The sequence below is a fragment of the Oncorhynchus kisutch genome, linkage group LG29 (genome assembly GCF_002021735.2).
Source record: "Oncorhynchus kisutch isolate 150728-3 linkage group LG29, Okis_V2, whole genome shotgun sequence".
Classification (NCBI taxonomy): Eukaryota; Metazoa; Chordata; class Actinopteri; order Salmoniformes; family Salmonidae; genus Oncorhynchus; species Oncorhynchus kisutch.
This window is the reverse complement of record NC_034202.2, coordinates 47,030,732-47,045,332: the sequence shown is the minus strand read 5'-3', so window position 1 is coordinate 47,045,332 and position 14,601 is coordinate 47,030,732. Positions and strand designations below refer to the sequence as shown.

Sequence of the window (14,601 nt, the reverse complement as noted above, 5' to 3'; positions counted from 1 at the left end):
TCTCAACTAGCCTACCTGGTTAAATAAAGGTGTTCTCAACTAGCCTACCTGGTTAAATAAAGCTGTTCTCAACTAGCCTACCTGGTTAAATAAAGGTGTTCTCAACCAGCCTACCTGGTTAAATAAAGGTGTTCTCAACTAGCCTACCTGGTTAAATAAAGGTGTTCTCAACTAGCCTACCTGGTTAAATAAAGGTGTTCTCAACTAGCCTACCTGGTTAAATAAAGGTGTTCTCAACTAGCCTACCTGGTTAAATAAAGGTGTTCTCAACTAGCCTACCTGGTTAAATAAAGGTGTTCTCCACTAGCCTACCTGGTTAAATAAAGGTGTTCTCAACTAGCCTACCTGGTTAAATAAAGGTGTTCTCAACTAGCCTACCTGGTTAAATAAAGGTGTTCTCAACTAGCCTACCTGGTTAAATAAAGGTGTTCTCAACCAGCCTACCTGGTTAAATAAAGGTGTTCTCAACTAGCCTACCTGGTTAAATAAAGGTGTTCTCAACTGGCCTACCTGGTTAAATAAAGGTGTTCTCAACTGGCCTACCTGGTTAAATAAAGGTGTTCTCATCTGGCCTACCTGGTTAAATAAAGGTGTTCTCAACTAGCCTACCTGGTTAAATAAAGGTGTTCTCAACTAGCCTACCTGGTTAAATAAAGGTGTTCTCAACTGGCCTACCTGGTTAAATAAAGGTGTTCTCAACTGGCCTACCTGGTTAAATAAAGGTGTTCTCAACTAGCCTACCTGGTTAAATAAAGGTGTTCTCAACTGGCCTACCTGGTTAAATAAAGGTGTTCTCAACTGGCCTACCTGGTTAAATAAAGGTGTTCTCAACTAGCCTACCTGGTTAAATAAAGGTGTTCTCAACTAGCCTACCTGGTTAAATAAAGGTGTTCTCAACTAGCCTACCTGGTTAAATAAAGGTGTTCTCAACTAGCCTACCTGGTTAAATAAAGGTGTTCTCCACTAGCCTACCTGGTTAAATAAAGGTGTTCTCAACCAGCCTACCTGGTTAAATAAAGGTGTTCTCAACCAGCCTACCTGGTTAAATAAAGGTGTTCTCAACTAGCCTACCTGGTTAAATAAAGGTGTTCTCAACTAGCCTACCTGGTTAAATAAAGGTGTTCTCCACTAGCCTACCTGGTTAAATAAAGGTGTTCTCAACCAGCCTACCTGGTTAAATAAAGGTGTTCTCAACCAGCCTACCTGGTTAAATAAAGGTGTTCTCAACCAGCCTACCTGGTTAAATAAAGGTGTTCTCAACTAGCCTACCTGGTTAAATAAAGGTGTTCTCAACCAGCCTACCTGGTTAAATAAAGGTGTTCTCAACTAGCCTACCTGGTTAAATAAAGGTGTTCTCAACTAGCCTACCTGGTTAAATAAAGGTGTTCTCAACTAGCCTACCTGGTTAAATAAAGGTGTTCTCAACTAGCCTACCTGGTTAAATAAAGGTGTTCTCAACTAGCCTACCTGGTTAAATAAAGGTGTTCTCAACTGGCCTACCTGGTTAAATAAAGGTGTTCTCAACTGGCCTACCTGGTTAAATAAAGGTGTTCTCAACTAGCCTACCTGGTTAAATAAAGGTGTTCTCAACTAGCCTACCTGGTTAAATAAAGGTGTTCTCAACTAGCCTACCTGGTTAAATAAAGGTGTTCTCAACTAGCCTACCTGGTTAAATAAAGGTGTTCTCAACTAGCCTACCTGGTTAAATAAAGGTGTTCTCCACTAGCCTACCTGGTTAAATAAAGGTGTTCTCAACCAGCCTACCTGGTTAAATAAAGGTGTTCTCAACCAGCCTACCTGGTTAAATAAAGGTGTTCTCAACCAGCCTACCTGGTTAAATAAAGGTGTTCTCAACTAGCCTACCTGGTTAAATAAAGGTGTTCTCAACTAGCCTACCTGGTTAAATAAAGGTGTTCTCAACTAGCCTACCTGGTTAAATAAAGGTGTTCTCAACTAGCCTACCTGGTTAAATAAAGGTGTTCTCAACTAGCCTACCTGGTTAAATAAAGGTGTTATAATAAATATATAAATAAACATTTTACTACAGGTGGACTCCAGTCAAGCTGTAGAAACATCTCAAGGATGATCAATGGAAACAGGATGCACCTGAGCTCAGTAAGTCTCACAGCAAGAGGTCTGAATACTTATGTAAATAAGTTGTTTTTTTTAAATAAAAGTGCAAAGAATTCTGAAAACCTGTTTTTGCTTTTTCAGCTATTGTGATGTCATTATGGAGGTATTGGGATGTCATTATGGAGGTATTGTGATGTCATTATGGAGGTATTGGGATGTCATTATGGAGGTATTGGGATGTCATTATGGAGGTATTGGGTTGTCATTATGGAGCTATTGGGATGTCATTATGGAGGTATTGGGTTGTCATTATGGAGCTATTGGGATGTCATTATGGAGGTATTGGGATGTCATTATGGAGGTATTGGGTTGTCATTATGGAGCTATTGGGATGTCATTATGGAGGTATTGGGATGTCATTATGGAGGTATTGGGTTGTCATTATGGAGGTATTGGGATGTCATTATGGAGGTATTGGGTTGTCATTATGGAGCTATTGGGATGTCATTATGGAGGTATTGGGATGTCATTATGGAGGTATTGGGTTGTCATTATGGAGCTATTGGGATGTCATTATGGAGGTATTGGGATGTCATTATGGAGGTATTGGGTTGTCATTATGGGGATATTATGATGTCATTATGGAGGTATTGGGATGTCATTATGGAGGTATTGTGATGTCATTATGGAGGTATTGGGATGTCATTATGGAGGTATTGGGATGTCATTATGGAGGTATTGGGTTGTCATTATGGGGATATTATGATGTCATTATGGAGGTATTGGGATGTCATTATGGAGGTATTGGGATGTCATTATGGAGGTATTGGGATGTCATTATGGAGCTATTGGGATGTCATTATGGAGGTATTGGGATGTCATTATGGAGCTATTGGGATGTCATTATGGAGGTATTGGGTTGTCATTATGGAGCTATTGGGATGTCATTATGGAGGTATTGGGATGTCATTATGGAGGTATTGGGTTGTCATTATGGAGCTATTGGGATGTCATTATGGAGGTATTGGGATGTCATTATGGAGGTATTGGGTTGTCATTATGGGGATATTATGATGTCATTATGGAGGTATTGGGATGTCATTATGGAGGTATTGTGATGTCATTATGGAGGTATTGGGATGTCATTATGGAGGTATTGGGATGTCATTATGGAGGTATTGGGTTGTCATTATGGGGATATTATGATGTCATTATGGAGGTATTGGGATGTCATTATGGAGGTATTGGGATGTCATTATGGAGGTATTGGGATGTCATTATGGAGCTATTGGGATGTCATTATGGAGGTATTGGGATGTCATTATGGAGCTATTGGGATGTCATTATGGAGCTATTGGGATGTCATTATGGAGGTATTGTGCGTAGATTGCCGATGATTTTTTTTTTTTTAATCATTTTTTAAATAAGTCTGTAATGTAACGAAATGTAGAAAAGTCAAGGGGTCTGAATACTTTCCGAAGGCACTGTATGTATAGTTGTTTTAGGTGCATGGGTGCCCAACGGCAGCCTAGGCTATAGATGTTTACATGCGCGAGGAAAAATCAAGTGTAGGGTGCTAGATGCAAGTGACATTTTGCGAGACAGGGTGGAGGAGGGGGCTTGGTTTGAAGAACTGGACATCTAATGGCATGCATTATCTGAATTAGGATTAGGCCCACAGAATTATATCTACGCGGCTTCTATGGAGGAAGTCTGAATTTACGAGAGTTGGACCAGAGCTTGTGTGCAGAGCGGCACCAGAATTAAAAACACGTTTTACCTTTCTGTAGTTAATCAATCCAATGTGAAACGGGATAACAATATTATCCCTTAACTAGCATTGAAAATAAATGTATCCATTCTTCTCTAATTAAAAATCGAACATTTCTGAATCAGGCTTGTTAGGTCAGTACTACTGTAGGTTAATTAAACGAGGGAGGGGCACTTTGCCTACGCACGCACACTGGCGAAGACACATGAATATGTTTCTGATTGACATAGTGAGGGTTTCGGCATAGGCCTCTTGAAATGTAAAAGAACGTTATTAACCGGTTCCAATAATTTAAAATGATGCTTTTTTATAGATACCGTTGTTCCCGTTTCTGATTGTTCCTCAAACATTTTTTTGTTCACTTATGTTTTCATGTACCGAATAAATATCACAGAGTCACATGTGTTTCCATCACATTTTCAAATCTACGGATAGTTTTGTCACAGATGCTGTTGCGTTAAATAGCAAATGTGCCTATTTTTGGTCTTGGCGCTTGCGCTCTAGTCAACAGCTCGCAGATACAGTGCAGGTAGGCTGTGTGGGAAGACTAGTCTGCACGATCAGATGTTACCAGAATAAGACCCTCGATGTTTCTTGGAAAGGAGCATCAAGCTCATCACCGTGCACTTTAAGCACCCTGTGAAGTTCATCATTAGTGTACCCTAATAAACTGCACGCTTTCCCGAGTCCTGTCATCATGCGACTCCCAGTTCACTCCGTTATGATGGTTATTATATCAACATTTGCGTATAAAGGCGTTTCCATTGATTCTCGCATTATACATTTAACAGACACTAAAAAATATGTCAAAATAACAAATGATCTGTTGACATTTATACAATTGTACCGAAACATCCTGTTTCCATCACTTTCTTGCTTGTTTAATATATATATAAGGTATGACTTTACTCGCATAAAAACTGTGGATGTAAACGTGGTCGTTGGCCACACTCCATGTTCTCCTCTATCGATAGATATATGTAGTATAGCCAAGTTCTTCGAGATGTGTTTTTTTTAGAAGGCACATGTATCGCCAGAGAATTGTCCCAGTTCCATTGAACATCCACATCTTAATGTGACGGATTCATCTAGTCGCGCTATTGATAACAGTTCAACTAAACCATTCCAGTCTTCAGTCTTCAGTGTCCGCTTGGTAATAAATATTACTGCGTCTTCACTTTATGAACTACTCATTTAGCAAAATACAGTAATCTGAACACAAGTGTGGAATGTGTGTTGGGAGTAGCTTTTAATGTATTGATCTTCAACATATACCAACTCATTTCAGCATATTGATTATGAATTTGGACATTTAAAAACCGGATGTGTATAAAGTCTGACATTTGGGCTATAAATCAAAAAGGCATGACAACAGGAAACAGCAACAGTATCACACTTTCGATGTTTATTTTGGGAATATAAATGGTACTTTTAATTAACATCATTTTCCCAACAGGATTCTACTTCTTAGTCAGGTTAAAAACAACGGGACGAGCCTTATAAACTTGACTGTGATTTATAGATTTGAATCATATTAGTGAAATCGTGATGATGACTTTGTCCCGGCGATGAACGTGTTCTGTTAGCTGGTCTGTCATTAAGGAGGAGCAGTCTGCCTATACTCTCCCGATACAACTGGTTGATGGAATTTCTGTCCTCTCAATGACAGGGAATATTGAGCATGAAGAGGAAGCAGAGGAGGTAAAGTAATCAACATTGACTCTGTGATACAAACGCTTTTTTTTATTTTTAGGAAATGCTATCATAGATATCAGATATTCAATTATTTATTATCAATATATTTGATCATAAATGTAAAACTGTATTTTCAGCACAAGATTCCTGTTTGGAGCATCTTTCACATGTGTACACGCATTCTGTATTTTTGTAAAGCTTTTGAATGAATTTGAGCTATATTGGTCTATTGGAGTGTCAGTATCCAGCTGTTAAATAAGCTTATGAATCATTAATGATATAGTTGTGGCTCAGTCACAATTCAATTCATTTCATTTCCGGACCATGGACAGCAATAAAACACTATGTAAAAACACGTCCAAAACGCAGTGGTAAAAATGACAGTCAACCGGTAGACCTACATTACACTTACATTTTAGTGATTTAAACAGACGTTCTTATCCAGAGTGATTTACATTTGAGTGATTTAAACAGACGTTCTTATCCAGAGTGATTTACATTTTAGTGATTTAAACAGACGTTCTTATCCAGAGTGATTTACATTTTAGTGATTTAAACAAACGTTCTTATCCAGAGTGATTTACATTTTAGTGATTTAAACAGACGTTCTTATCCAGAGTGATTTACATTTTAGTGATTTAAACAGACGTTCTTATCCAGAGTGATTTACATTTTAGTGATTTAAACAGACGTTCTTATCCAGAGTGATTTACATTTTAGTGATTAAGCAGACGGTCTTATCCAGAGTGATTTATATTTTAGTGATTAAGCAGACGGTCTTATCCAGAGTGATTTACAGTAGCGAGTGAATAAATGTTCTTAATTTTTTGTTCTGGCACACTGTGGGAATCAAACTCACAACCCTTGTGTTGCAACCAACATGAGCAACTAACTGAGCCACACGGTACCCACACAGTACCCTAACTATCGTTACGAATCAGAATAGGGGTATTCATCTCTTACCCTATAGAACAGGGGTATTAATCTCTTACCCTATAGGACAGGGGTATTCAACTCTTACCCTATAGGACAGGGGTATTCAACTCTTACCCTATAGGACAGGGGTATTCAACTCTTACCCTATAGGACAAGGGTATTCATCTCTTACCCTATAGGCCAGGGGTATTCATCTCTTACCCTATGGGACAGGGGTATTCATCTCTTACCCTATAGGACAGGGGTATTCAACTCTCACCCTATAGGACAGGGGTATTCATCTCTTACCCTATAGGACAGGGGTATTCAACTCTTACCCTATAGAACAGGGGTATTCATCTCTTAACCTATAGGACAGGGGTATTCAACTCTTACCATACAGGACAGGGGTATTAATCCCTTCCTATTGGAATTAGGCCACCACAACAGTTTGTAAAAGAAAGAGCAATGGCATATTTTATCATATTTTTGTAGAGGGATGTCTGGGCAGAATGTTTAGATGTCTGGGCAGAATGTTTAGATGTGTGGGCAGAATGTTTAGATGTCTGGGCAGAATGTTTAGATGTGTGGGCAGAATGTTGAGATGTCTGGGCAGAATGTTTAGATGTGTGGGCAGAATGTTTAGATGTCTGGGCAGAATGTTTAGATGTGTGGGCAAAATGTTTAGATGTGTGGGCAGAATGTTTAGATGTGTGGGCAGAATGTTGAGATGTCTGGGCAGAATGTTTAGATGTGTGGGCAGAATGTTTAGATGTCTGGGCAGAATGTTTAGATGTCTGGGTAGAATGTTTAGATGTCTGGGCAGAATGTTTAGATGTGTGGGCAAAATGTTTAGATGTCTGGGCAGAATGTTTAGATGTGTGGGCAGAATGTTTAGATGTGTGGGCAGAATGTTTAGATGTGTGGGCAGAATGTTTAGATGTCTGGGCAGAATGTTTATATGTCTGGGCAGAATGTTTACATGTGTGGGCAAAATGTTTAGATGTGTGGGCAGAATGTTTAGATGTGTGGGCAGAATGTTTAGATGTGTGGGCAGAATGTTTAGATGTGTGGGCAGAATGTTTAGATGTGTGGGCAGAATGTTTAGATGTCTGGGCAGAATGTTTACATGTGTGGGCAGAATGTTTAGATGTGTGGGCAGAATGTTTAGATGTGTGGGCAGAATGTTTAGATGTGTGGGCAGAATGTTTAGATATCTGGGCAGAATGTTTAGATGTGTGGGCAGAATGTTTAGATGTGTGGGCAGAATGTTTAGATGTGTGGGCAGGATGTTTACATATCTGGGCAGAATGTTTAGATGTCTGGGCAGAATGTTTAGATGTGTGGGCAGAATGTTTAGATGTGTGGGCAGAATGTTTAGATGTGTGGGCAGAATGTTTAGATGTGTGGGCAGAATGTTTATATTTTGCGGTTACTTTTCCCCCCAACTAAACATTCATGCTGTCAATAACGAGTGCCTGTCCATGCATTCTGCAAGATTGGTTGTATATTTGAAACCATTTAACAGTAGGCTACAGCCGACACTTCTATGCAGAGGACGGATTGTTGTTAAATATTTATTTTATCAATAGATTATTGGGTTTCTATGTCCTGTTTTGGTATAGGCTCTGAGATTAAATAGGCAATGATGTCATGCTCTTATCCTGCCTTGGTATAGGCTCTGAGATTAAATAGGCAATGATGTCATGCTCCTATCCTGCCTTGGTATAGGCTCTGAGATTAAATAGGCAAAGATGTCATGCTCCTATCCTGCCTTGGTATAGGCTCTGAGATTAAATAGGCAATGATGTCATGCTCCTATCCTGCCTTGGTATAGGCTTTGAGATTAAATAGGCAATGATGTCATGCTCTTATCCTGCCTTGGTATAGGCTCTGAGATTAAATAGGCAATGATGTCCCGCTCCTATCCTGCCTTGGTATAGGCTCTGAGATTAAATAGGCAATGATGTCATGCTCCTATCCTGCCTTGGTATAGGCTCTGAGATTAAATAGGCAATGATGTCATGCTCCTATCCTGCCTTGGTATAGGCTTTGAGATTAAATAGGCAATGATGTCATGCTCTTATCCTGCCTTGGTATAGGCTCTGAGATTAAATAGGCAATGATGTCATGCTCTTATCCTGCCTTGGTATAGGCTCTGAGATTAAATAGGCAATGATGTCATGCTCTTATCCTGCCTTGGTATAGGTTCTGAGATTAAATAGGCAATGATGTTATGCTCTTATCCTGCCTTGGTATAGGCTCTGAGATTAAATAGGCAATGATGTCCCGCTCCTATCCTGCCTTGGTTTAGGCTCTGAGATGAAATAGGCAATGATGTCATGCTCTTATCCTGCCTTGGTATAGGCTCTGAGATTAAATAGGCAATGATGTCCCGCTCCTATCCTGCCTTGGTTTAGACTCTGAGATTAAATAGGCAATGATGTCATGCTCTTATCCTGCCTTGGTATAGGCTCTGAGATTAAATAGGCAATGATGTCCCGCTCCTATCCTGCCTTGGTTTAGGCTCTGAGATTAAATAGGCAATGATGTCATGCTCTTATCCTGCCTTGGTATAGGCTCTGAGATTAAATAGGCAATGATGTCATGCTCTTATCCTGCCTTGGTATAGGCTCTGAGATTAAATAGGCAATGATGTCATGCTCTTATCCTGCCTTGGTATAGGCTCTGAGATTAAATAGGCAATGATGTCCCGCTCCTATCCTGCCTTGGTATAGGCTTTGAGATTAAATTGGCAATGATGTCACGCTCCTATCCTGCCTTGGTATAGGCTCTGAGATTAAATAGGCAATGATGTCACACTCCATTTCACACAGCAATACCGTAGCCTACCCATACTGTCAAATACGGGTCTATTTACTGTGTTGGCAGAATGTTCAAATGTTTTGCAGTCATTTATGCAGTATTTGGCAAAAGCCTGTGACAGTTTCTGAAAGAGAAAACAATGGTCAATTGTTGTGGCCCTGTCTGCAGAACGTTATAAATCAATAATGTTTTGTATTGTCTTTAACCCCCAGTCTAAATTCTGAAACATTGGATGTTTCTCAATATGCTCACTACCATGCTCCGCACTACCATGCTCCGCACTACCATGCTCCGCACTCTCATGCTCCGCACTACCATGCTCCGCACTACCATGCTCCGCACTCTCATGCTCCGCACTCTCATGCTCCGCACTACCATGCTCCGCACTCTCATGCTCCGCACTCTCATGCTCCGCACTCTCATGCTCCGCACTCTCATGTTCCGTACTCTCATGCTCCGTACTCTCATGCTCTGCACTCTCATGCTCCGCACTACCATGCTCCGCACTACCATGCTCCGCACTCTCATGCTCCGCACTCTCATGCTCCGCACTCTCATGCTCCGTACTCTCATGCTCCACACTACCATGCTCCGCACTCTCATGCTCCGCACTACCATGCTCTGCACTCTCATGCTCCGCACTCTCATGCTCCGCACTCTCATGCTCCGTACTCTCATTCTCCGCACTCTCATGCTCCGCACTCTCATGCTCCGCACTACCATGCTCCGCACTCTCATGCTCCGTACTCTCATGCTCCGCACTCTCATGCTCCGTACTCTCATGCTCCGCACTACCATGCTCCGCACTCTCATGCTCCGCACTCTCATTCTCCGCACTCTCATGCTTCGCACTCTCATGCTCCATACTCTCATGCTCCGCACTCTCATGCTCAGCACTCTCATGCTCCGCACTCTCATTCTCCGCACTCTCATGCTTCGCACTCTCATGCTCCATACTCTCATGCTCCGCACTCTCATGCTCCATACTCTCATGCTCCGCACTCTCATGCTCCGCACTCTCATGCTCCGCACTACCATGCTCCGCACTCTCATGCTCCGTACTCTCATGCTCCGTACTCTCATGCTCCGAGTGCATTCTACAACCACGTTCTCTTGAGTACATTCTTGGGAGGTCGAGAGTGTGTTAGGAATGCATAAAACAATAGATTTACACTCCCCCTCTACTGCATTACCTCACGGTTCACCTCCCCACTTCACTGAACCTTCCAGTCAGGACAAATCCAAACAAGATATAGGCAAAATAAACATTTTTACTTCATAATTATTAGCTAGATATGTCGATTGTAATAATCTATTTAGACAGCTAGTTAAACAGGCAAAAATGACCTAAAACTAATGTTAAGCAAGGTAGCTGTAAAAAAAAATATTTGGGGGGAGATAGCTACCAATTCTTTGTGGCTAGCTAACTAGCAATTTAACCCAATTGACTTACTATGTACTTACAGTACCCATTCACTGAACCGTCTTCCAGCACTTCCTTACACATGGTTAGCAGATGTTAGTGCGAGTGTAGCGAAATGCTTGTGCTTCTAGTTCCGACAATGCAGTAATAACCAACAAGTAATCTAACTAACAATTCCAAAACTACTGTCTTATACACACAAGTGTAAGGGGATAAAGAATATGTACATAAAGATATATGAATGAGTGATGGTACAGAGCGGCATGGGCAAGATACAGTAGATGGTATCGAGTGCAGTATATACATATGAGATGAGTATGTAAACAAAGTGGCATAGTTTAAAGTGGCTAGTGATACATGTATTACATAAGGATGCAGTAGATGATATAGGCTGGTCTAGAGTCAATTTGCGTGCTCGGAGCACGGTAGTATGCATTTTGAGAAATACCCATTGTCTAGGCTACTGAAAACAATGGCAGTAGGCTACACAGAGTAGTAGCAAACATAGTTCAAAGTAAAAGTCCAACTGTTCTGATGTTCACCTGTTAAATTTGTCTGTAGGCCATTAACTGCTCGTTCTATGGGATGTATTTCACATTTTGTTGTAGGCTATCTGGGCTATATGCTAGGCTATCTGGGCTATATGCTAGGCTATCTGGGCTATATGCTAGGCTATCTGGGCTATATGCTAGGCTATCTGGGCTATATGCTAGGCTATCTGGGCTATATGCTAGGCTATCTGGGCTATTTACTGGGCTATCTGGGCTATTTACTGGGCTATCTGGGCTATTTACTGGGCTATCTGGGCTATATGCTAGGCTATCTGGGCTATATGCTAGGCTATCTGGGCTATTTACTGGGCTATCTGGGCTATATGCTAGGCTATCTGGGCTATATGCTAGGCTATCTGGGCTATTTACTGGGCTATCTGGGCTATATGCTAGGCTATCTGGGCTATATGCTAGGCTATCTGGGCTATATGCTAGGCTATCTGGGCTATATGCTAGGCTATCTGGGCTATTTACTGGGCTATCTGGGCTATTTACTGGGCTATCTGGGCTATTTACTGGGCTATCTGGGCTATTTACTGGGCTATCTGGGCTATTTACTGGGCTATCTGGGCTATTTACTGGGCTATCTGGGCTATATACTGGGCTATCTGGGCTATTTACTGGGCTATCTGGGCTATTTACTGGGCTATCTGGGCTATTTACTGGGCTATCTGGGCTATTTACTGGGCTATTACTGGGCTATCTGGGCTATTTACTGGGCTATCTGGGCTATTTACTGGGCTATCTGGGCTATTTACTGGGCTATCTGGGCTATTTACTGGGCTATCTGGGCTATTTACTGGGCTATCTGGGCTATTTACTGGGCTATCTGGGCTATTTACTGGGCTATCTGGGCTATTTACTGGGCTATCTGGGCTATTTACTGGGCTATCTGGGCTATTTACTGGGCTATCTGGGATATTTACTGGGCTATCTGGGCTATTTACTGGGCTATCTGGGCTATTTACTGGGCTATCTGGGCTATTTACTGGGCTATCTGGGCTATCTGGGCTATTTACTGGGCTATCTGGGCTATTTACTGGGCTATCTGGGCTATCTGGGCTATTTACTGGGCTATCTGGGCTATTTACTGGGCTATCTGGGCTATTTACTGGGCTATCTGGGCTATTTACTGGGCTATCTGGGCTATTTACTGGGCTATCTGGGCTATATACTGGGCTATCTGGGCTATTTACTGGGCTATCTGGGCTATTTACTGGGCTATTTACTGGGCTATCTGGGCTATTTACTGGGCTATCTGGGCTATTTACTGGGCTATCTGGGCTATTTACTGGGCTATCTGGGCTATTTACTGGGCTATCTGGGCTATCTGGGCTATTTACTGGGCTATCTGGGCTATTTACTGGGCTATCTGGGCTATCTGGGCTATTTACTGGGCTATTTACTGGGCTATCTGGGCTATTTACTGGGCTATCTGGGCTATTTACTGGGCTATCTGGGCTATATACTGGGCTATCTGGGCTATTTACTGGGCTATCTGGGCTATTTACTGGGCTATCTGGGCTATTTACTGGGCTATCTGGGCTATCTGGGCTATCTGGGCTATTTGGGCTATTTACTGGGCTATCTGGGCTATTTACTGGGCTATCTGGGCTATTTACTGGGCTATCTGGGCTATTTACTGGGCTATCTGGGCTATATACTGGGCTATCTGGGCTATTTACTGGGCTATCTGGGCTATTTACTGGGCTATCCGGGCTATTTACTGGGCTATCTGGGCTATTTACTGGGCTATCTGGGCTATTTACTGGGATATCTGGGTTATATACTAGGCTATTTACTGGGCTATCTGGGCTATTTACTAGGCTATCTGGGCTATTTACTAGGCTATCTGGGCTATTTACTAGGCCATCTGGGCTATTTACTAGGCCATCTGGGCTATTTACTGGGCTATCTGGGCTATTTACTGGGCTATCTGGGCTATTTACTGGGCTATCTGGGCTATTTACTGGGATATCTGGGCTATTTACTGGGATATCTGGGCTATTTACTAGGCTATCTGGGCTATTTACTAGGCTATCTGGGCTATTTACTAGGCCATCTGGGCTATTTACTAGGCCATCTGGGCTATTTACTACGCTATCTGGGCTATTTACTAGACCATCTGGGCCATATACTAGGCTATCTGGGCTATATGCTAGGCTATCTGGGCTATTTTCTTGGTTATCTGGGCTATTTACTAGGCCATCTGGGCTATTTACTAGGCTTTCTGGGCTATTTACTAGACCATCTGGGCCATATACTAGGCTATCTGGGCTATATGCTAGGCTATCTGGGCTATATACTAGGCTATCTGGGCCATATACTAGTCTACCTGGGCTATATGTTAGGCTATCTGGGCTATATACTAGGCTATCTGGGCTATATACTAAGCTATCTGGGTTATATACTAGGCTATCTGGTTTATATACTCGGCTATTTACTAGGCTATCTGGGCTATATACTAGGTTATCTGGGCTATATACTAGGCTATCTGGGCTATATACTAGGCTATCTGGGCTATTTACTAGGCTATCTGGGCTATATACTAGGCTATCTGGGTTATATACTAGGCTATTTACTAGGCTATCTGGGTTATATACTAGGCTATTTACTAGGCTATCTGGGCTATATGCTAGGTTATCTGGGCTATATACTAGGCTATCTGGGCTATTTACTGGGCTATCTGGGCTATTTACTGGGCTATCTGGGCTATTTACTGGGCTATCTGGGCTATTTACTGGGCTATCTGGGCTATTTACTAGGCTATCTGGGCTATATACTAGGCTATCTGGGTTATATACTAGGCTATTTACTGGGCTATCTGGGCTATATACTAGGTTATCTGGGCTATATACTAGGCTATCTGGGCTATATACTAGGCTATCTGGGCTATTTACTAGGCTATATACTATAATATCTGGGCTATATACTAGGCTATCTGGGCTATATACTAGGCTATATACTAGACTATCTGGGCTATTTACTGGGCTATCTGGGCTATTTACTAGGCTATCTGGGCTATATACTAGGCTATCTGGGCTATTTACTAGGCTATATACTAGGCTATCTAGGTTATATACTAGGCTATTTACTGTGCTATCTGGGCTATATACTAGGCTATCTGGGCTATTTACTAGGCTATCTGGGCTATATACTAGGCTATCTGGGCTATATACTGTGTTATTATCAATTTATAAATGAGATATTCTGTACATCGCATAATTGATAAATGAGATATTCTGTACTAACGCACAATTTATAAATGAGATATTCTGTACATATGCACAATTTATAAATGAGGCCCCAGGAGAGTATCGGGTATGTTGAGGTGGACGGTCAGTACA

General features: G+C 41.7%; 2 protein-coding genes across 2 annotated transcripts in view; one reads left to right on the top strand and one right to left on the bottom strand.

Moving 5' to 3' along the window:
* The first annotated feature begins 4,999 nt into the window (after positions 1-4,999).
* Positions 5,000-14,601, top strand: part of grm5a (glutamate receptor, metabotropic 5a) — a 108,521-nt gene continuing 98,919 nt past the window's right edge. Inside the window, exon 1 of the mRNA XM_031809103.1 lies at positions 5,000-5,545. The gene's annotated coding sequence lies outside the window, so the exon portion shown is untranslated. The remainder of the gene's footprint in view (positions 5,546-14,601) is intronic.
* On the bottom strand, positions 6,818-10,376 carry LOC116358271 (sperm acrosomal protein FSA-ACR.1-like). The gene is made up of 2 exons (XM_031809104.1): positions 9,536-10,376; positions 6,818-6,822 (listed from the first exon to the last, which is right to left on the bottom strand). Exons 1-2 carry the CDS (start codon positions 10,374-10,376, stop codon positions 6,818-6,820), a joined length of 846 nt encoding a protein of 281 aa, XP_031664964.1.